The sequence below is a fragment of the Bos grunniens genome, chromosome 18 (genome assembly GCF_055505025.1).
Source record: "Bos grunniens cultivar Pamir isolate PY7600 chromosome 18, Bosgru_T2T1.0, whole genome shotgun sequence".
Lineage (NCBI taxonomy): Eukaryota > Metazoa > Chordata > Mammalia > Artiodactyla > Bovidae > Bos > Bos grunniens.
Window position 1 is genome coordinate 38491306 of NC_141182.1, and position 23893 is coordinate 38515198.

The following is a 23893-nucleotide window of genomic DNA, read 5'->3' on the forward strand; positions in this document are numbered from 1 at the left end:
AGAGAAACAGAACGTTCATAGGGCAAGAGTGCTGCAGATTCCTTACTGTACTCCTAAGCTGGATGTACCTTTTCAAGGGACGAGGGGCGCTGTTGTCAGCACTGGATACTCGGGCTCTTAGTGGGTATCTGTTGCTCTTCATGTGGTTTGAAGTGAGAAAAGCTCAGGTGAGAACCAGTGAGATTCTGGTGGACACATGTCCCCTTAGACTGTACAGTGAGGAAGTTAATGACCAGAGACTCAGTCAGTACACTCATAACTTACCATCTTAAGCCATTACATATTCCCTCTCTGAGGACTTAAACATGAGGGACTTGTGGAGCACACAGGTGATCTCAGGGCACTGGATTAGGTATCTTTCTAGGCGCTGTATCTGCACAGAACTCTTCTCTGAGACTTCCAGGACTGTCTCATAGGAGGCAGCAGAAAGGAGCATTTGGAAGGGACGATGTTGTAGATATAGATGCTGGTGGTGCCCTGGGGTGAGTCCTCGATGGGTGGGACCTCTGTTTTTGAGTTTCTCCTCCATCACTGACATCTTGTCAGCAGCTAAGACCTAAGTTGGGAAGAGCTCTGCCCCACCTTCTCCCTTGTGATGTCTCCATACTAGGCAGTATACCACTGACCTGAAAAAGGGTCAGAATATTTATGGGTGTGATGATCTCATTGTAGAAAAAAATTTTAATGTATTTTATTTTCATAATTGGCCACTTGAACATTCATTGCTTATTGAATAGAGAGGACAGTCAGAAGTCACACTGTAACAGGAAATTTAATGCCGAAGAAATATATCCAAAATTTGTTACAACGGACAGCAGTCCTTACAAATGCCCCACATCTTAGCAGGGCACTAAATCACATATTCTACAGTTTAGATCCATGTAAAAGGGGTATCCTTTAATTTCTTGAGAAACTGAAACGAATATTGTTTAAAAGACAGACTTGTGTGATGGTATAGGCCTACTAAGAGTTGAGACTCTCTGTATTTCCTCTTCTTCCTGTGTATCTGCTCATATAGCATGTGCTCTCTGGGTGGGTGGGGCTCCATGGAGAGTGTGTGTCTGCAGGTTGGGTATTTCCCTCATCATCAGATTCTGTGATCACGAGGCCCTGTTAGGTAGGCAGCTCGAAGCCCTCTTTATCATTGGGCTTGATTTCTATTTTCTTTACAGAAACCTCAGAGGATCTGGGAAAGAACATCTTACCCTCTGTGAGCACAGAACACAGTGGAGATTTGAAACCTTCTCCTGTGGACTCGGGCTCTGTGAGAGAAGACTCAGGCTTCCTGTGCTGGAAGAAGGGGTGCAACCAGGTTTTCAAAACTTCCGCCACCCTCCAGACACACTTCAACGAGGTTCACGCCAAGAGGCCTCAGCTGCCAGTGTCAGATCGCCATGTGTACAAGTACCGCTGCAACCAGTGCAGTCTGGCTTTCAAGACGGTGGAGAAGCTGCAGCTCCACTCTCAGTACCACGTGATCAGAGCTGCCACCATGTGCTGTCTTTGCCAGCGTAGCTTCCGAACTTTCCAGGCTCTGAAAAAACACCTTGAGACAAGCCACCTGGAGTTGAGTGAGGCTGACATCCAGCAGCTTTATGGTGGCCTTCTGGCCAACGGGGACCTCCTGGCAATGGGGGACCCCACCCTGGCCGAGGACCACACCATAATCGTGGAGGAAGACAAGGAGGAAGAGAGTGACTTGGAGGATAAACAGAGCCCGACGGGCAGTGACTCTGGGTCGGTACAAGAGGACTCGGGCTCAGAGCCAAAGAGAGCCCTACCTTTCCGCAAAGGCCCCAACTTCACCATGGAAAAATTCCTGGACCCTTCTCGCCCTTACAAGTGCACCGTCTGCAAGGAATCTTTCACTCAAAAGAACATCCTGCTCGTGCACTACAATTCTGTCTCCCACCTACACAAGTTAAAGAGAGCCCTTCAAGAGTCGGCCACCGGTCAGCCAGAACCCACCAGCAGCCCTGACAACAAACCTTTTAAGTGCAACACTTGCAATGTGGCCTACAGCCAGAGTTCCACCCTGGAGATCCATATGCGCTCTGTGCTGCATCAGACCAAGGCCCGGGCAGCCAAGCTGGAGGCGGCAAGCAGCAGCAGCAATGGCACTGGGGGCAGCAGCACAGCCCCCTTGAGCTCCTCCACCCCGAGTCCTGTGAGCACCAGTGGCAGTAACACCTTTACCACCACCAACCCGAGCAGTGCTGGCATCGCTGCGAGCTCCAGCTTATTGAGTCAAGTGCCTGCTGAAAGTGTAGGAATGCCACCCCTGGGGAATCCCATCAGTGCCAACATTGTGTCCCCTGCAGAGCCCAAGGAAGCCAACCGGAAGAAGCTGGCAGACATGATTGCATCCAGGCAGCAGCAGCAGCAGCAACAACAACAACAAGCACAGACACTGGCCCAAGCCCAGGCCCAAGTTCAAGCTCACCTGCAGCAGGAGCTGCAGCAGCAGGCAGCTCTGATCCAGTCCCAGCTGTTCAACCCCACCCTTCTGCCTCACTTCCCCATGACCACCGAGACCCTGCTCCAGCTGCAGCAACAGCAGCATCTTCTCTTCCCCTTCTACATCCCCAGTGCCGAATTCCAGCTCAACCCGGAGGTGAGCTTGCCGGTGACCAGTGGGGCTCTAACGCTGACCGGGACGGGCCCAGGCCTGCTGGAAGACCTGAAGGCCCAGGTTCAGATCCCGCAGCAGGGCCACCAGCAGATGCTGCAGCAGCAGCAGCAGAGCCAGCTCCCTCTGCCCCAGAGTCACCCTGCTCTCCTACAGCCCAGCCAGCACACTGAAAAGAAAAACAAATTGGTCATCAAAGAGAAGGAGAAAGAAAGCCAGAGAGAGAGGGATGGTGCCGAGGGGGGAGAGATCAACTCGGGACCAAAGGAATCACTGCCCGATGCCTTGAAGGCCAAAGAGAAGAAAGAACTGGCCCCAGGGGTTAGTTCTGAGCCCTCCATGCTCCCTCCACGCATTGCCTCGGATGCCAGAGGGAATGCTACCAAGGCCTTGCTGGAGAACTTTGGTTTTGAGCTGGTCATCCAGTACAACGAGAACAAGCAGAAGGTGCAGAAGAAGAATGGGAAGATGGAGCAGGGCGAGAACCCAGAGAAGCTCGAGTGTGACTCCTGCGGCAAGCTGTTTTCTAACATCTTGATTTTAAAGAGTCATCAAGAGCACGTTCATCAAAATTACTTTCCATTTAAACAGCTAGAGAGATTTGCCAAACAGTACCGTGAGCACTACGACAAGCTGTACCCCCTGAGGCCTCAGACCCCCGAGCCACCGCCCCCGCCTCCACCCCCGCCTCCACCCCCACTGCCGGCAGCGCCGCCCCAGCCAGCATCCACCCCGGCCATCCCCACGTCAGCCCCACCCATCACTTCACCTACGATTGCCCCAGCCCAGCCGTCCGTGCCACTCACCCAGCTCTCCATGCCCATGGAGCTGCCCATCTTCTCGCCACTCATGATGCAGACGATGCCGCTGCAGACATTGCCAGCTCAGCTGCCCCCTCAGCTTGGACCCGTGGAGCCTCTGCCCGCGGACCTGGCCCAGCTGTACCAGCATCAGCTCAATCCAAGTCTGCTCCAGCAGCAGAATAAGCGGCCTCGTACCAGGATCACGGATGACCAGCTCCGAGTCCTGCGGCAGTATTTTGACATTAACAACTCCCCCAGTGAAGAGCAGATCAAAGAGATGGCAGACAAGTCTGGGTTGCCCCAGAAAGTGATCAAGCACTGGTTCAGAAACACACTCTTCAAAGAGCGGCAGCGGAACAAGGACTCCCCTTACAACTTCAGCAATCCTCCCATCACCAGCCTGGAGGAGCTCAAGATTGACTCTCGGCCCCCTTCGCCAGAACCTCAGAAGCAGGAGTACTGGGGGAGCAAGAGGTCTTCGAGAACAAGGTTTACCGACTATCAGCTGAGGGTCCTGCAGGACTTCTTTGATGCCAACGCTTACCCAAAGGACGATGAATTTGAGCAACTCTCTAATTTACTGAACCTTCCAACCCGAGTCATAGTGGTCTGGTTTCAAAATGCTCGACAGAAGGCCAGGAAAAATTATGAGAATCAGGGAGAGGGCAAAGATGGAGAGCGGCGTGAGCTTACAAACGATAGGTATATTCGAACGAGCAACTTGAACTACCAGTGCAAGAAGTGCAGCCTGGTGTTCCAGCGCATCTTCGATCTCATCAAGCACCAGAAGAAGCTGTGTTACAAGGATGAGGACGAGGAAGGGCAGGATGACAGCCAGAATGAGGACTCCATGGATGCCATGGAAATCCTGACACCCACCAGTTCCTCCTGTAGCACCCCAATGCCCTCCCAGGCTTACAGCACCCCAGCACCTGCAGCCAGTACAGCATCCTCTGCGTTCTTGCAGCTTCCATCAGAGGTTGATGAGCTGGCCACCTTCAGTGCAAAACCAGAGGTGAGTGATGAAAAACCAAAGCAGGCTGAACCTCCCAGTGCACAGCCGAACCAAACCCAAGATAAGCAAGGACAACCAAAGGCAGAGCTGCAGCAGCAAGACCAGCCCGAGCAGAAGATGAGCACTGCCCAGCAGAAGCTCCCACAGCTGACGTCCCCCGCGCCGGTACCGACGCAGCCTCCTCCACAAGCGCCCCCACCTCAGTGCCCCTTGCCCCAGTCAAGCCCCAGCCCCTCCCAGCTCTCCCACCTGCCCCTCAAGCCCCTCCATACGTCAACTCCTCAGCCGCTGGCCAACCTACCTCCTCAGCTAATCCCCTACCAGTGTGATCAGTGCAAGTTGGCCTTCCCATCATTTGAGCACTGGCAGGAGCATCAGCAGCTTCACTTCCTGAGTGCACAGAACCAGTTCATCCACCCCCAGTTCTTGGACAGGTCACTGGATATGCCTTTTATGCTGTTTGACCCTAGTAACCCACTGCTGGCAAGCCAGCTGCTCTCTGGGGCCATACCTCAGATTCCCGCAAGCTCAGCCACTTCCCCTTCAACTCCCACCTCCACGATGAACACTCTGAAGAGGAAGCTGGAGGAAAAGGCCAGTGCAAGCCCTGGAGAAAACGACAGTGGGACGGGGGGAGAAGAACCTCAGAGAGACAAGCGTCTGAGGACAACTATCACACCAGAACAGCTAGAAATTCTCTACCAAAAGTATCTCTTGGACTCCAATCCAACTCGAAAGATGTTGGATCACATCGCGCATGAGGTGGGCTTGAAGAAACGTGTAGTCCAAGTCTGGTTTCAGAACACCCGGGCCCGGGAAAGGAAAGGACAGTTCCGGGCGGTGGGCCCAGCGCAGGCCCATAGGAGGTGCCCTTTCTGCAGAGCACTCTTCAAAGCCAAGACGGCCCTGGAAGCTCATATCCGGTCCCGTCATTGGCATGAAGCCAAGAGAGCTGGCTACAACCTAACTCTGTCTGCAATGCTCTTAGACTGTGATGGGGGACTGCAGATGAAGGGAGATATTTTTGATGGAACTAGCTTTTCCCACCTACCCCCAAGCAGTAGTGATGGCCAAGGTGTTCCCCTCTCACCTGTGAGCAAAACCATGGAGTTGTCTCCCAGGACTCTTCTGAGCCCTTCTTCCATCAAGGTGGAAGGCATGGAAGATTTTGAAAGCCCCTCCATGTCCTCAGTTAATCTAAACTTTGACCAGACTAAGCTGGACAACGATGACTGTTCCTCAGTCAACACAGCGATCACAGATACCACTACTGGAGACGAGGGCAATGCAGATAACGATAGTGCGACGGGAATAGCAACTGAAACCAAATCCTCTTCTGCCCCCAGTGAAGGGTTGACCAAAGCGGCCATGATGGCAATGTCTGAGTATGAAGATCGGTTGTCATCTGGCCTGGTCAGCCCAGCTCCCAGCTTTTATAGCAAGGAATATGACAATGAAGGTACCGTGGACTACAGTGAAACCTCAAGCCTTGCAGACCCCTGCTCTCCAAGCCCTGGCGTGAGTGGGTCAGCAGGCAAATCTGGAGACAGTGGGGATCGGCCCGGGCAGAAACGTTTTCGCACTCAAATGACCAATCTGCAGCTGAAGGTCCTCAAGTCATGCTTCAATGACTACCGGACACCCACCATGCTGGAGTGTGAAGTCCTGGGCAATGACATTGGACTGCCAAAGAGAGTTGTTCAGGTCTGGTTCCAGAATGCCCGGGCAAAAGAAAAGAAGTCCAAGTTAAGCATGGCCAAGCATTTTGGTATAAACCAAACGAGTTACGAGGGACCCAAAACAGAGTGCACTTTGTGTGGCATCAAGTACAGTGCTCGGCTGTCTGTACGTGACCATATCTTTTCCCAACAGCATATCTCCAAAGTTAAAGACACCATTGGAAGCCAGCTAGACAAGGAGAAAGAATACTTTGACCCAGCCACTGTACGTCAGCTGATGGCTCAACAAGAGCTGGACCGGATTAAAAAGGCCAATGAGGTCCTTGGACTGGCAGCTCAGCAGCAAGGGATGTTCGACAACGCCCCTCTGCAGGCTCTCAACCTTCCTACAGCATACCCGGCGCTCCAGGGCATTCCTCCTGTGTTGCTCCCCGGCCTCAACAGCCCCTCCCTGCCAGGCTTCACTCCATCCAACACAGGTGGGTTCTGCTCTCAATGATTCTCCCAGTAGTAAAGAGCCACCACACAAAACCTGAGTGCTGGGCAGGTGGGAGGCTCCACATTCCTAGTTCTCTAACTGCAACAGAATTTCAGGTCCCTTCCACTGAGTCTCCCTAGAGCTGTGATGTACATGACCCTTCCACTTCTAAGAATGGGGACCCTGGAGTTGGAATGATCTCCTGAAACCATACTCCTGCCTGGTGTTCAGCACAGACCAGGGTGTATGCTGTGGGCATGAACTGGAGGGTTCTGGTGTACTAGATCCTGGGGTGTTTTTGAGACAGCAGTTTCCATTATGGACCCTTCCATTCAGTTTTTGTGGAAATGCAGATCGCATCTAGAAATCTATTGAAAATATAAAACATTTGAACATCCTAGCTAATTCTGGGTTGTGCCCTCTGGAAACAGATTCAAGAGAATTTAAATAAACTGTTTGCTGTCCCCTGAGGTCCCGCCTCCTGTTTCAGAGACCTGCTCTGGCAGGAGAGATGCTACCAGGAAGTAGCTCTCACAAGGTGGAGGCTTACTTCTGGGGTTCCCTTTCAGTCAGAAACACAGTGGTGTGTTACTTTGGGGTTTTGGCTGCACCATGTGGCATGTGGGATCGTACTTCCCTGTCTAGGGACTGAACCCACACGCCCTGCAGTGGAAGCATGGAGTCTTAACCACTGGACCGCCCTCTAGTTTCTAATTAGACTACCTCTATACTGGAATGCACTGACCAGGAACTTGAATCGGGCAACGTGGTTCTGAATTATGATGTGTTTTATAGTTGTCTAAACTGAAAATGTTTATTTTTAGGGGTGTTCAATCACCTCTTCATTTCCTTCTGCCCATTTCCCTTTCTAATGCAGAGTCACATACTTGGTACTCATTTTTCTACCTCATAGGGAGTTCCACAGTTCTTCCTGTGTGCCTCTCTTATTCCTCCTCCTCCTCATTCCTCACCTGTCTTCTCTGGATCCAGCTGTCTTTCCTAAACAGGACCCTCACCTCTAGGATCCTGTGAGGCTTAGCATGAGTTAGTAGTCCCCCACAGCCTGTATTGACCAGTGCACATTCACCAAAGCAGAGACCCTCAGTGTGCCTCCTTCAGAATGTCCCAATTCCCAGGGGCTCTAGTGGTTCAGCTGCTTCCCAGAGCGGCCCTGCTTTCTGGTTGAATTAAATCCAAGTTTATAATTTTGGCAGTGGTTTTACAGGACATGAAGCTACCTCATTCCTGATCCCACTTTCTTATCCTAAGAGAAGAAAGCATTCAGATGTAGAAGTTGCTGCTTACCTGTGTTGACAAGTAGTGTCACAGGATGATAAGAGTCAGCTAGATAGAGTCGGCAGGAAACAGGCGATGGGAAGTGGCTGAGTACTGAACTACTCCCGCAGCCTGGGACCTTGGCAGAGGGGCTTGGGAAGGCCCAACATTTCATAGTAATGAGAAAGAATTAGAATGTCTGATCTGTTCCCCTTGTTTTACAGATGAGAAAACTGAGGCCCAGAGAGGTCAAGACCATTCAGCAAGCTAGGGCAGGAGCCAGAGCTCCCGCCCAGGCCTCCAGGCTCCCAGTGCTATGTACTGTACTCCTTCCACAGCACCCAGTAGGAGCCAGTCAGTCAACGGGTATATGCTTAGTGCTCCTCAGGTTCTGATCACTTACAGTGGACTCCAGGTAGGAAGATATGCTCTTAATCATTCAAGGCAGCCAGGCATGCCCCAGTTACCACCACCGACTGAACCACAGCTCCCAGGAGTACTGCATCTGGAATTAGGAAAGAAAGGAGTATGTCAGGCCCAATGGTAAGCTCCTTCCATGACCTTCCATTTCCTCCCCACACCCATCTACTGTGGAAAGCCGAGGTTCCAAGCATCACATGGCAGATGTGTCAGCCATAGTCCACACCGAGTCAGGAGTGGACTCAGCCACTCCAGGAGTGCGTGACTCAGCCTCAGGGGGGTGAAGTGGCTTGTTTGGTTCTGACCTTACAGATGAGAAAAGCCACAGGATTATTTTGAGAATGTGCTGAGCTACTTTACTGAGTGAACATGCCTAGTGCAGAGCCTGGTAAATAGCAGAGGTTCAGTACATGTTCCTTAAAATTGACTCTCTTTTGTCCTATCACTTCTTCTCTGGGAGCCTGATGCCATAGGGACGGGGCCATCAGGAGGCATTTCTTCTCTGCCGTGCTGAGCACCTGGCTCTGGCTGCAGCTCCAACCTAAAACCTAGAGCAAGCGTGTTGCCTCGAAGTAGACAGAGCCATGTCCCAAGTGTAGAATTCATTATCTGGTCTGTCCCTGCCTTATTTGTGCTACCTTAATTAACTAACCTTTACTGGGTTTTTCTAGTGAGACACATCTTCTCCTCTGATTTTGGTCCCTTAACTGCATTCAGGAAACTGGATGACTTAATCTCAGCTGTCCCTTTCTGTAATTTTAGAAGTGTCAGTTAATGATGTCATGTGATGCTGAGGGAAGCATCCTCCTCGCTATCCTGAAGTTAATGCATGTTTTTTCTGCGTGGTAACTGGAGGCAACCTTGTTCTCCTCACCTGAAATTTGAGGGTTTTTAATGCAGTGTGATAGCCCAGGGAACTGTATACCACTGGAGCCAGAAATCAACATTGTCTTCACCTGGGTCTGGCCTTCGGGAATGTTTACATGAAAACAGTGACTTCTTTGGAACCCCCCGCCCCAATTTTCTTGCTGAAGGTGGTCCAGATGAAGAGAAGGGATGCCTGCTGCCTAGTGTCTGGGATGTGGTCAGTGCTGTCCTCCAGCACTTCGCTAGTCTACATGAACCAGCAGCAGCCTTCCATCACCCTGGAACAGAAGAGTCAAACCAGGAGATGACTAAGGGTCAGGGAGGATGGCAATCTCTGGGCCCGATGAAGGCTTTGCAGGTGTGGTAGATTAGGCCTGAGTGTGACTGAGAATGCAGCTCTACCCTACATGGGCCTAGTGCCATGGCCTGCCACCCATAAGCAGTGGAGCCTAGGTTGTGATGTGTCAGGAACTGCTGGTGCCAGCACTTTGGGCTGTTCCATTTCTGACATTGCTTTTCCCTCATTCTATGTCTGGTTTCCAAACCTTCCTGTCAACCAGGTAGGGGCAGGAGAAGAAAAGGCTCATTTTTCCATTGGACTCCAGAGTCCTACTCCTAGATGGTCATATTTTTCAACAGATTTGTTAAAGCAGGCCAGCTGAGTCAAAGCAGTGGCTCTGTTTACCTTGAATGGATGGATGGTTTTCATTTCTTCCCCTCCCTCCTCCTCTCTCTGCCTCCTAACATGTCCATTCAGTGGCAGCAGTGGAGGTCACAGAGGCACACGTGTAGAGCCTGTTGTGTTTATTCATGTGGTCTTGGTGCCTAACTGGGTTCCTTGCTTTTGTTCTCTTCTCCATACTGTACATACTGTATCACTTCTACAGGGATTTTGTTGAATGCCATTGGTTCAAATGGGTCCCAGCTGGCAACAGCTAGTCTGAGGGCCTCCAGACTAATTGCCTTGGGTAGAGTGAATGGAAAGGCTTCCCTGGTGGCTCAGTCATAAAGAATCTGCCTGCCAATGTAGGAGACGCAGGTTCGATCTCTGGGTCTGGAAGATCCCCTGGATAAGGAAATGGCAACCCACTCCAGTATTCTGGCCTGGGAAATCCCATGAACAAAGGAACTTGGTGGGCTACAGTCCATGGGGTTGCAAAGAATCGGACACAACTTAGCAACTAAACAACAGAGCGAATGGTAGCTGGGAGCGTGGCAAAGAAAATATGACCCAGTGGGTTGGGTATGGCACAAGGGGCAGGAAGGTGTTAGGAGTTGTTTAGCTGATAGGGACAGTATGGGAGCTGACCCAGGGTGGGGTCTGGTTTAAAATACAAGTTGGCCAACCCGGGGCCTGGTAAGAAAGCTCTGCTGAAAACGTTAAATCAACAGAGAGGATCCTTTAAGTTCAAGCTCTGAGCTCTTAGACCCTGTGCCAGTGACACAGATGAAACCTCCTGAGCAAAACCTCCCGAGCTTCAGCCTCGCCACCCAGACTGACATATGACTTCTGTCTCCATTCCTTTCAGCTTTAACGTCTCCTAAACCGAACTTGATGGGCCTGCCCAGCACAACAGTTCCTTCCCCTGGCCTCCCCACATCTGGATTACCAAATAAACCGTCCTCAGCATCGCTGAGCTCCCCGACCCCAGCACAAGCCACCATGGCGATGGCCCCTCAGCCAGCCCCCCAACCCCAGCAGCAGCAGCCACAGGTGCAGCCGCCGCCGCCAGCAGCCCAGCCACCACCTGCACCACAGCTCCCGCCGCAGCAGCAGCCACAGCAGCGCAAGGACAAAGACGGTGAGAAGGTCAAGGAGAAGGAGAAGGCACACAAAGGGAAAGGGGAACCCCTGCCTGTCCCCAAGAAGGAGAAAGGAGAGGCCCCCACGGCGGCCGCAGCCACACTCTCAGCGCCACTGCCCGCCATGGAGTATGCGGTGGACCCCGCGCAGCTGCAGGCCCTGCAGGCGGCCTTGACTTCAGACCCCACGGCATTGCTCACGAGCCAGTTCCTCCCTTACTTTGTACCAGGCTTCTCTCCTTACTACGCCCCCCAGATCCCCGGCGCCCTGCAGAGCGGGTACCTGCAGCCGATGTATGGCATGGAAGGCCTGTTCCCCTACAGCCCTGCGCTATCGCAGGCCCTGATGGGGCTGTCCCCGGGCTCCCTGCTGCAGCAGTACCAGCAATACCAGCAGAGTCTGCAGGAGGCCCTCCAGCAGCAGCAGCAACGGCAACTACAGCAGCAGCAGCAAAAAGTGCAGCAGCAGCAGCCCAAAGCAAGCCAAACCCCAGTCCCCCCGGGGGCTGCTTCCCCAGACAAAGACCCTGCCAAAGAATCCCCCAAACCAGAAGAGCAGAAAAACGCACCCCGTGAGGTGTCCCCCCTCCTGCCGAAACCCCCCGAAGAGCCAGAAGCAGAAAGCAAAAGTGCGGACTCCCTCTACGACCCCTTCATTGTTCCAAAGGTGCAGTACAAGTTGGTCTGCCGCAAGTGCCAGGCGGGCTTCGGTGACGAGGAGGCGGCGAGGAGCCACCTGAAGTCCCTCTGCTTCTTCGGCCAGTCTGTGGTGAACCTGCAAGAGATGGTGCTTCACGTCCCCACGGGCGGCGGCGGCGGTGGCAGTGGCGGCGGCGGCGGTGGCGGCTCGTACCACTGCCTGGCGTGCGAGAGCGCGCTGTGTGGGGAGGAAGCTCTGAGTCAACATCTCGAGTCGGCCTTGCACAAACACAGAACAATCACGAGAGCAGCAAGAAACGCCAAAGAGCACCCTAGTTTATTACCTCACTCTGCCTGCTTCCCCGATCCTAGCACCGCATCTACCTCGCAGTCTGCCGCTCACTCAAACGACAGCCCCCCTCCCCCGTCGGCCGCCGCCCCCTCCTCGTCCTCCGCTTCCCCCCACGCCTCCAGGAAGTCTTGGCCGCAAGTGGTCTCCCGGGCTTCGACCGCGAAGCCCCCTTCTTTTCCTCCTCTCTCCTCATCTTCAACGGTTACCTCAAGTTCATGCAGCACCTCAGGGGTTCAGCCCTCGATGCCAACAGACGACTATTCGGAGGAGTCTGACACGGATCTCAGCCAAAAGTCCGACGGACCGGCGAGCCCGGTGGAGGGTCCCAAAGACCCCAGCTGCCCCAAGGACAGTGGTCTGACCAGTGTAGGAACGGACACCTTCAGATTGTAAGCTTTGAAGATGAACAATACACACAAATGAATTTAAATAAAAAAAATTAATAACAAACCAATTTCAAAAATAGACTAACTGCAATTCCAAAGCTTCTAACCAAAAAAAAAAAAAAAAAAAGGAAAAAAAAGAAAAAGCGTGGGTTGTTTTCCCATATACCTATCTATGCCGGTGATTTTACATTGTTGTCTTTTCTTTTTCTCTTTTAATATTAAAAAGAAAAAAACCCTTAACCCTGTTACATTGTGTCCTTTTGAAGGTACTATTGGTCTGGGAAACAGAAGTCCACAGGGCCTCCCTATGTCTTTGGAGCTTAAACCCCTTGTATATTTGCCCCTTTCCAATAAACGCCCCACGTCGATAGCACAGAGGAGCCCGGCATGCACTGTATGGGAAAGCAGTCCACCTGGTTACAGTTTTAAAAAATTTCTTGCTATCTTAGCATTCAGATACCAATGGCTTGCTAAAAGAAAAAAGAAATGTAATGTCTTTTTATTCTCAGGTCAATCGCTCACACTTTGTTCTGTTTTCAGAATCATTGTTTTATATATATTATTTTTTGTTTTTTTTTTTTTTTGGTTTGTTTTTATTTTCGTTCCAGAAAAGATTTTTTGTTTTGTTAATTTAAAAACGGGCAGAAATATTTGAGAAAAACAATGTGAACTGCTTTAGCTTTCTGGGGATTTTAAGGATAGCTTTTCTGCTGAAGCCAATTTCAAGGGGAAAAGTTAAGCACTCCCACTTTCAGAGAAAAAAAAAAAAAACCCACACAGAGTGTTGAGGACTTGTAGCTTAAAAAAAAATAAGTTTTAAAAACTGACTTTCTGTATTTATGATAGATATGACCATTTTCGGTGTTGAGTAGATTGTTGCATTGGAAATGAACTGAAGCAGTATGGTAGATTTAAAAGGAAAAAAAAAAAAACCCTTTTGTGTACATTTAGCTTTTTGTATGGTCCAGCTGACAGCTCCTCATTTGATGTTGTCTTGTTCATTCCTAGCAGATAGATTGCAATCCGTTGATTCGCCTAAGCTTTTCTCCCCTTTGCCCCTTAATTCCACTTACTCTTTCCTCCTCCCACCCTATAATCTCCCATTTAAGGTAGCTGCCTTCATTTCTTAGAAGGTAGCTGCAGAATTATTTTATAAAACTAAAGAAAGAATTTCAAAGGGTTCTAGGGGTCATTAGGATCCTCACAGATTATTTTTGGTTGGGGAGTTGAAACTTTTTAAAGGCATATAATTCTAGTTATCTACGTCTGTTAGCCTTGTACATTTAGTTTTTATTTATCCTTCTTTTGGTTTTTCTTTTCACCCGATTTTCCCCCTCCTTGTTTGGTAGATGCTTCAAATATTCTTTTCCTAAACTAAAGCATTCGTTTCAGTTTGTGTAATTGGGCTGTGTGCTTTTCTTTTCTAAAAAAGTTTTTGGTTAGGGGTTTGGTTTCTGTGTTTTTGTTTTGTTTTCTTTCCTCTCTCAGAAAAAGAAATTTCATGCTTTAAATAAAATCCAAAGACACACCCTTTCACTGCTGAGGCAGAAAAAAGGGAAAGGGTTCTTGTTACTTGAGAATTTGTTTCTGATTTAAACAAACAAGACTTAGTTTAATAAAAGAAAGAGTAAAACAAAAGATTCCCAGGTTGTTATGTGCTTCTTCTGCAAGCAGAGAGGCAACTGTTAATGAAATTCCATATACCAAAAGACACATTTTTCACTTCAAAGTTTTGTCCTTGTGTTAGGCAGTCTGAGCGGTGAGTGATCCAGAGCGCAGCCAACAAAGAAGCAGATAGCACTTGTACGTACAGAGAGCAAAAAAGGAACCGTGTGTGAGGCACTTGTGTTTATGTTAATATCCATATTCCTGTAACACGCAACACAACGCAACATACACCCTTTCTCATCTTACAAAAAAAAGCGGTCTGAACTTTGAAAGGAAAACTTTGTGCTGCTATAATGTAGATTTTGGAGACAAATAGATGCTTTGCTGTTTCACTTTCATAGCCAAACATCAACCGAAAGAATCTCCCCTTACCCCGAAAGTTGAAGTCCTTCTCCCTTTCATTCTCTTCCTTATGTTTCAAAAGGGAACTTTGAAGACTGTGAATGCAGGTTCCATCTGGTCACCTTTTGGGCTTCTTTCCCCAGTGCAGAAGCCACTCATCGACTTTGCAAAAAGACTGGAGCATTCCAAGATCTGAAAATGGATTTCTTTTTTTCTCTTTTTCTTTTTTAGCCGGGACTATTTTATTTTTATGAATTTGTTTTTAGTTTAATGAAAGAGTAGATTCTGAACTGTTGTATATATTTCTAACTAGGCTGATTGATGCACAGTGCAAATTCCTTTTTTAATTTTTTAAGTAGAAATACTAAAGAATACCATCTAACTATTCATACCAGTATCCAGTTGTAGCATAAGGTGTCAAAAACAAGTACGCAAAATATTTGCTGTTTTAGCAAGCTGTTTCTTTTGACAAGAATTCTTGTATTTCTCCCTGTGTTTGAGATGAACATTTTTAAATTTCGAAGTTGTACAGTTTTGTTTTCCATTATTTTATCTTGTTTGTAACTCTATGAAATATATATATATTTTTTGCCATTTAACTGTTGTATGTTACTCTGTGTCTGTATCATATAGAAAAAAAAATTGTTTTTGTTTTTGGTTCTCTATGTGATACCAATTAACAATTTAATACTAGCTTTACCTATCAAATTCTGCTAGGTCTTTTCTGAAAACTTTGTTTTTAAAAATGATAACTGCTTGGTAATAGTGCAATTTCTACCCCTTTTCCTCCCCCCCTCAACTTTAAGTTCATTTCCTTGTAATTTTGCCACCTTCTCCCCAATGGCTTTTTTTTTTTTGGCTTTTTTTTTTGAGCTACTATGCCATCCTCCCTCTGTGAGGCAGAGTGACTGTCAGTGTTTTGGTATGCCATGCCTCGACTTGTGGGTGTGTTTGGCAACAGCAAGGTGGTTGGGTAGAGTGGCTAAGCCTGCTTCCACCCACCAGTGTTCCCCAGAGGGGTTATGTGAGTGTTTTAGCCTGGAGTGGGTTGCATGCTTAATGCTTTTCTCTACAACTGTACCACCCACGTGTATGTTCATTCAGAAAGAAAAAATAATAATTCTCCACATTAACCCAGAAGTAGCAAAGCAGTCAGTGATGGTAAAGCTTAGAGGTCAGACATGAGCTAGTTGATGTTTGTGGGCTGACATCCACCATGGCTGTGACCAGAATCATTTACAAAGCATGAATTCACTACAATGCTCAACTGTTTAGACTGGTCTCACTCAGAGAATTTACTCCTGTAGGTAGCTGAATAGGAGATCTCAACTCACTTTTAAAATTAGTTCTTCACCTCCATTAACACTTCATATTTTGGTTGGTTGGTTTTTTTCTGACTTTCCACAGTGTGGGTTGGTGCTGGGCACTGTTCAGTCACAGCACCAAATGCGCCCACAGAATGGGAGTTATTTCTTCCATCCTCGAAAAAGAAACTTAAGAAGGAAACACACACACACGGAAAAGTTTAATCTAGGAAGTTTTTTTTTTTAATTAAAAACTATTTAAAGATATGAATGTGGCCAAAGTTTTACACAATTGAAAATAAAGTAAAACAGACGGCATGTGTTTAAACCTGAGTTTATCAGGCATGGCAGGAAGTTGCAGGAGAGAGAGGCAGTGACCCAAGCCAGTGCACTTGATGTTCATGGACATATATTTTTTTTAAATAATAAATTAAATTAAAACATTTTAAATAGAAGCATAAATTGAGTTGGTTGGTTGTTGGCGCTGAGATACTGCCCACTGTGAAACAAAGCTTTGACTAGTTTTTTTGTTTATTTACTTCCTTCGGGGGGGAGGGGGGCAAGTTTGGGTAGGAAAGAAAGCATACATGAACGTGACCCTGAGGTGAAGAGGTATATGAGCAGCCTTTGCAATGTACAAAAAAACAAAAAACAAAACAAAAAAAAAACAAAAAAAAAATAGAGCAAGTGAAACCAAAAATGATGTTCTTGGTGTTTTTCTATAATGTAGTCTTGTTAGCTTTTTTGTTACTGTAACAATGCTGATCTCGAACTGTACCAAAATACATGGAGACTAACAGAACCACATGGAACTTTCAAACTGAAAAAAATTTGTCACAAAAACTTTGTTGTCATAGTTAAGTTGATTGTAGATGGTAATTGAATATACTCCTTTGAAAATATTTCATCAAGTATGTTTCCTGCTCATTGTGATACATTAAAAAAAATATGAGCAAAAGTTCTTGTCTCTGTCACCAGATTTTGTGTGTGTGAGAGAGAGGTGGATGGCTGATCCTGAGGTTGTGTGAGCAAGGACACTTACTCCAGGGGACACAGCTCTTTGATATTTCTAGGTGTCCTTGTCTCTCCTGGCACTTATGAAGGTGCAGGAAGTGTTGGTGATGGAGCTGACTGACTAGCTTATTTCCTTGAGAAGGGTAAGCCTGCCAGCTTGGATGATATTTGGCCCCAGAGAGTTCTAATAGCATTGATACTTTTAATTCACATGTTTATATGCAAATTTTAGGTACCTGGGACAACAACAAGCAAGGAAGTTTTGCTGACAGCGAGGAAAGAGGTAAGATTAACTTCTCTGAAATGGGAATTGGATCCACTGTTTACAACGCAAGGATACAAAAAGTGAGTTGAATTAAATGAATGACTGACTACATTTACCTTTCCTAGTAAAGGGCTTTTAAACTCTGTTAGAGTAGAATTTGAAATAAGAACAGTCTTCAAAACAGCAATAGCACTAGTAATTCCTATATATAAGAGGAAATTTCATCCTCTTATCAAAAACCTTCCCTTCCAGCAGAAAAGGTGTGAAATTCATTAATAAGGACTACATCCAAGATCAGACCCAAAGGCTCTTCCACCCATCTCTAATTTATAGCCAAAGCCCATAAATAATTTACGGAACTCCAGCAGTGGGCCTGGATGGCACTGCAAAAGAGCTGTCTTCTTGCAAGTTTTGCACCATCTGTCCTCAGCCAACAAGGGTTTTTTTGCTACACCAGGAGTTGAACTATGAAACCTGCTTCTATTGGCTCAGACAGCCATTGTCTACCAAGTCTTTTTTCTTAGTTCCTACCACAGGCATTCAAGAAGCATCAGTGACCCTATTAACTCAACATCTCAAAGAATCCTACAGTGGGTACAGGCATCACTAGAAGCTGGTTCCCTCACTGGTAGCTGGAGCCTCTGTGCTAAGCAGGTAGTGTCACTGTCCCTAAGGAAACCCTGCTTTTTCTCCAGGCACTGTACTTTCTCCTGGGTGTTCCTGCAGAGGCACGTGGCTTCCATCTTAGTACGTGTTCTTGGCACACAGTTAGGTCACTGATCTTTCTTCTGACCCCACAGAAAGGTACATACAGCATGATAAAAACTGTTCAAACCCAAAGCCACCTTTGCCTTCCTAGGCTATAATTATTTTAAGATATGGCATGATCACACTGAAATGTTTTAAACGGAACCAGTTTTGCAGTGAGGTTTTTGCTGCTTCAGCTCTTCGCAGGAAGGTGACTACAATTCAAATTCTTAAATTTTTAATAAGAAAATAAGCAAAACCTTGGTGATGGTTAGGGCCTTTGTATCAGAAAAACCTCTAAGCACCTAAATTACATTGAGAGAGGGCTGGGTAAGGAGGGACTCCTTCTGTTACTAGAAAAATTTTACACAAAAGGGAAAAGAGGTCTTCCAATCTGGCTTCAATATCATGCTCATGTGGATATTAATCTACTTGGAATTAACATTTTTCCCCCGGGAAAACGGGAAATGGCAACATCTTAGAATGGCTGATATGTGTTAGTCGGGTAGCTGTTTCTAATTTTGCTTTAAAGAAATGTCTGTAGTGCCTAGCTCCTGTTATAGACAAATGATCTTACAAATCTCACTTTTAACAAGTTTAGAGTTTAAGTTACAAGAGCACAAGCAGTTTAAGAGTCGAGCTGAAGGATGAGAAGTTTGCACCTGCTGCTCTGCTCTGTAGCCTTAATTACAGGACAGACATGCCTGCTCAGTCTCTGTATATTACTGCTGGGTGCGGACCAGCAAGACTCTGGCAAAAATTGCAAAATTAGTGCTCTCAGGGCCATTAAAGTAGCCAAAGCTTTCCATTACCTTTATTTCATAGCAAAGATGGTGGGTATCTTCCTTCCTTCTTTGTTCTCTTCTTCTTCTTTTTTTTTTTTCCAGAGAGAGGCATATGTTTTTTAAATGTCTTAGCCAATTACTCTAGATTCCTCTCAAGCTATCTTCCGGAGTTTTTAAATTCCAGATACAAAAAAGTTGTTCTTTATCCTTTATGACTGTTTCATTTCTTATCTATATGGAACAAAGAGGCTGTTTAATCGAATTTAGGGATCTCTTACTAATATAAGAATGAAAGCTTTCAGACAAACTGTTTTACTCTTGGGGCAAGATCCTCTGGCCTGAGAAATGAGTGCTAAGAAACAACAAAGCCCAGCGTATGAGAATGGCAGACACTCTCCGTCTCTAACACTAAAAGCTGCTTAGGACACTCACACTGCCTTGCCCTCCAGCACAGCCCCCTGGTGCATCACTACTGCCTCTTAGACCCTCTCTGTAACCCCTTCTGTTAGCATGGCACTTAAAATACACTGTGAAGGTTTGCAAAATTACTTCCTGTTTGTTCCTCAAAATGATCTATAAGGAAGGCAAAGTGGGTGACATCGATGCCAGGTGTTCAGGATGGTGAAGTAATGAGTGAGGGGAGAAGGCACTGACCATGTGTTCAGTCTCTGTCTGGTGTTCCTCCTCCCTCCACAGTTCGGGGAGAGGGGTTGAGAGAGCAGGACTCAGTCTGACGGGCTTCACCACCGTGACCTGGACAGCATCACTTACTCCCTAATATGAGGATAAGGGTACCTGCTTCACAGGCTTCTTGTGAAGATTAGATAAGTTAATATCCATAAAATGCTTCAAACCCTGCCTGGTGCATACTCGGTGCTGAGTATCTGTTGCTCCTATCATTGTCAGTATTAACTCTCCACTTGTTTGCTGTAGATCCCTTGGAATCACAGCTCTCTTAACTCTTGCTTTATTTCAAGAGTGTAGGGACTGCGATCCCATCAAGCCTTTGCTTGATGAATGTTTACAGCTGATATGTCCCTGTCTGTACATATCTCAGAGGGCATAGAGACTCTTCAGGGTGTTTCTGCCCATGATTTGTACAGGAGGACTGTACTGAGTCTGTGCTTCATTCTCTCCATGCCCAGCTTCTAGTGATTAATGTGGTCACAGAAAAGGATGGCTTGTAGTTGGCTTCTGTTTGCCAGAATAGGCATTCCTGCCTCGCCATGCTGGTGGGTCAACAGCTTAAATGTCTGGGGTTACAGAGACAGACTAGAAGCAAAGGAATAGGTTGTCACAACTTGCCCACTGCCATTGCCTTTTTTGAGGTGGTTTGAATACACAGGTTGGGAGCAGTAGTATCTAAAACGAGACTGTAAGAGTAAATGAATTGTACATGAAACAAAACTGAAAAAGGAAAGCACCAAGATCTTTCCAGCCCAAAACACAGGAAGAGCTTTAAAAAAATACTATTATTCTAGTATCCAGCAAAATAAACATCAGGAAGAGGCATGGGAACAACTGAGTAAAAACTACACTAGCACAGAGAAAAGGCTTGAGTAGGCTATTTCTATGATAGCCTCTGCATATATGAACTCCTCAGGGACACAGGTTTTAGGAGGCTATGGCTCTGTGAACTTTCTCCATTTTTAGTCAGAAACAGTGATGGTATTGGAAATAAGATTGCTGATATTGGTATGAGGGCTGGTAAAGGCTATGGTAGATGGCTGGTGAGCCATTTTTCCTTTTCTTTGAAGATCAGATCAGATCAGATCAGTCGCTCAGTCGTGTCCGACTCTTTGCGACCCCATGAATCGCAGCACACCAGGCCTCCCTATCCATCACCAACTCCCAGAGTTCACTCAGACTCACGTCCATCGAGTCAGTGATGCCATCCAGCCATCTCATCCTCTGTCGTCCCCTTCTCCTCTTGCCCCCAATCCCTCCCAGCATCAGAGTCTTTTCCAATGAGTCAACTCTTCGCATGAGGTGGCCAAAGTACTGAAGTTTCAGCTTTAGCATCATTCCTTCCAAAGAAATCCCAGGGCTGATCTCCTTCAGAATGGACTGGTTGGATTCTTTGAGGATAACAACATATAAATGAAGCTTTGGTATACTGCCTGTAGATAGGACATTATTATATAGTATCTGCTTTGATTTCTTTGTTATATGGTTCTAAGTTTGATTTTTGAGTAGTTTTCAAAGTCTGATTTGTAATCAGTTGAACTTATTTGTTTCTTTCAAATAGTGTAACGATGGTGTTTCACTGTTGCCTGATTTGAATTGTTGCCAGTAGGAAATTTGCTGCCATCCTTATTTTTAATGTATTTTTTTTTTTTCTCTAGATGAACCCTTTACAGGGCAGGAATAGACACAGACGTTGAGAATGGACTTGTGGACACAGGAGGGGAAGAAGAGGGTGAGACGAAGTGAGAGAGAGTAGCACTGACATATACACACTACTGTGTGTAAAAGAGACAGCTAGTGGGAAGATTTTTCTCTGTACCACTGGTTTCATCACATCATGTCCTGATGTGCTTTGGTGTATTTTTAGTTATGTGGGATTTGTGGGAGCTTCATGCATCTGTGAAATACTACTTTTTGTCAAAATTGGAAATTCTTCAAACATTTTTCAAATCTTTTTTCCATCTCTTTCCCTCCTTCTCTCCTTCACCTTCAGGGATTCCAATTATATATGTATTAGGTCATTTGAAATTAACTCATAGCTTACTGAGGCTCTGGTCTGGTGAGGTTACTTTTTCATTGGCAAGGTGTGGGGGCAGGGTACTCTTTACTCTGTGCGCTTCCCACCCCTCTATGGTGGCTCCTACAGGGAACAAATGTGCTTCATTTTTGATCTTTCATATCTAAACTTCAACTTCTGAACATATCAGTAACAATAATTGCTTTACTGTCATCCTCAGCTAATCCTAAGATGTGTGTAAGTTCTAAGTTGGTTTGATTACTTTCCTTATTATGAATTGTGTTTTCTTGCCTCTTTACAAGACTAGTAATCTTTGATTGGATACCAGTTATTGTAAATTTTACCTGGTTGGGTGCTGGATATTTTTATATTCCTATAAACTTCCAGTTTGTTCTTGGATGCACTTATGGTATATAAAACAAGTTTGAGGGACTTCCCGGTGGTCCAGTGTCTAAGACTCTAAACTCCCATTGCAGGGGGCCCAGGGTGGATCCCCCGTCAGAGAGCTAGATCCAACATGCTGCAACGAAGGGTTTATACGCCACAACCAAAGATCCCACGTGCCGCAACAAAGATCTATGATCCTCATGCTGCAACTAAGACCTGGCAGAGCCAAATAATTATTACAGAAAAACAAACCAATCCGATCCCTTCAAATCTTACATGTAAGTTTTGTTGGGCAGGACCAGAACACTAATCAAGGGCTAATTATTCCCCATTACTGAAGAAGGATGCTTCTGAGATCTCTGCTCAAATGTTCCATGAACTTTTCCCCACCCTGTCTGTGCACCAGGTGCTCTTCCCTCTTTTGAGCTGGTTCTTTCCCAACCTGAAGTAGTTTGCTAACATGCACGCGTAATGACCCAGTGAAGATCTCCAGAGCTCGCTTCTCTGGTACTCTGTCCTGCAAATTCTAGCTGCCTTGGTTTCCCCAGACTTCCCTTTCCTTCAGCTCAGGGCATCTGCTGGGTTCCACCTATGTTCCTCACCCTGTGTTGCAGGCTGGAAACTCTCTTAAGGTGGTAAGGTGAGATAATCAAAGGGCTTACCTTGTTTCTCCTCTCCCAGGGATTGCTGTTCTTCACTGTGTGGTGTCCAGTGTCTCAAGAACCATTCTTTCATCTATTTTGTCTTTTTAGTTCTTTCAGCTGGGAAAGGTACATCTGGTTGCTACTGCTCCATCTCAGCTGAAAGCAGAAGTCAAGTTTAGTTTTTAGATAGTGTGTAAGAGTTCTGTGTAACTTTCTAAGTTGCTACCTTTGTTTATGAAGTTTCCCAAAAGGTCTGAATTAACTTAGGAGTCTGATCTCCCCAACAGACTTCCCTGGACATGATAGATGCTGACTCACTCTTAGAATCAAAGGTTGCAACTACTTTATCCTTTTGTTTAATTATGTGATGGGAGTTACAAGAAAGGTAGGTAAATGCATAATTGTAGCCACTTTTTACCTTGCCATAATGCCATGGAGAGTGGAAAAACCACTTCCTAGGTTTTGAAGTTGTAAGTCAGCCCATAGAGCAGAGGTATGACTGACAGTAGAAACACTATTTCTGCTCTTCCCCCTTGATATAAGGGTTATCACTATTCATAAAGTTATTTCCAGTCTTAGAAAAAAAAATCGCTTTCATTTCAATGACATCCTTCACACAGATAATTTTTCAGGCTAACCAAATGTGGCTCAAGGAAATCCATTAATGTGGAAGTATGATTCGCACTCTGAGATGAATTCATTGCACTAAGTAATACAGAAGAATGATAAAAATCAGGCTTCAGCAGACACTAGTCATTCTTGCTAAAGTCAAATCATGTTTTTGTTTACTATTTTGACAGAAATTTGATCCTACTTAAACTGGGAATACAATAATACATCTATGATAAATGAAAAGCTTCAAGTGTTAACTCATTACCTACTTTTAAAAATTCAAGATTTGTTTCAGGGTACTTTTCCCACTGTACTGATCTGCAGATCTGCTCCACTAACCAGTCCACCTTCAAAACACACCCTGTACTCTTCCCTCTATATTTAAAGGCTTAGCTAGTGTCATTCACTCCATGACATCTATGCTATCACATCTGTCCAGTCCCTTTTCTGACCCCTCACAGCAGCACATGCCTTGTGTGGCACTGATTTGTGTAGGTATAAATGTAGATGGCCTGCTATCCTACATTTACAATTTGAATGACCAACTAAATGAATTAAAGAATGAAGCAAAGGGTATTCATCCTCATCTTCATCCTCATCCTTCACTTTCATGGGAGGCAAGGTCTCAAATGAGTGAGTACAGATATTAATAGAATTTTATAAAATGACGATGGAAAAATTCAAAATTTTTTCAGTCCCCAAACTTCCTGCAAAGTAAAGGGGGAGGGACATTTTTCAGCACAGAGAAATGGAAAATAGAAATCAATTTTTTTTTTAATTAGGTTGGACAGGATAAAAACTATACTAGACAAATGGTTTTTCTAGGAGAGAAAATAATTGCAGTTAAAAAAAACAGTCTAGGAATTTGGAAGTACTAGTTGAAACCCTTTGTATCTTTGTCTCCAAACTGAAGAGTGGTATTAAACAGTTGTTTGAAAGGAGTTACAAGGTTTTTTGTTTTTTTTTTTTAAGTAAATGCAAATGTTTATAGAATATTTGAAAGCTAGGCCTCACCCCAAACCTGGGGAAAAAAATCAGAATATAATCCTAATGCAGTTAGATAATTATGAAATTT

General features: G+C 46.1%; 1 protein-coding gene and 1 long non-coding RNA gene across 5 annotated transcripts in view; one reads left to right on the forward strand and one right to left on the reverse strand.

The window, feature by feature from the left end:
- The window catches only part of ZFHX3 (zinc finger homeobox 3), a 254749-nt gene extending 238131 nt beyond the window's left edge, over positions 1 to 16618 (forward strand). For all 4 annotated transcript variants that reach the window (XM_086351557.1, XM_086351558.1, XM_086351560.1 and 1 more), the window contains 2 exons: positions 1173 to 6605; positions 10696 to 16618. In XM_086351557.1, the coding sequence (XP_086207683.1) occupies positions 1173 to 6605; positions 10696 to 12353 (7091 nt within the window). In that variant the 3' untranslated portion in view covers positions 12354 to 16618. The remainder of the gene's footprint in view (positions 1 to 1172; positions 6606 to 10695) is intronic.
- Positions 1 to 23893, reverse strand: part of LOC147353505 (uncharacterized) — a 184345-nt gene that overhangs the window by 11397 nt on the left and 149055 nt on the right. Inside the window, exon 3 of the long non-coding RNA XR_015145696.1 lies at positions 265 to 22362. This is a non-coding gene — a long non-coding RNA (uncharacterized LOC147353505). The remainder of the gene's footprint in view (positions 1 to 264; positions 22363 to 23893) is intronic.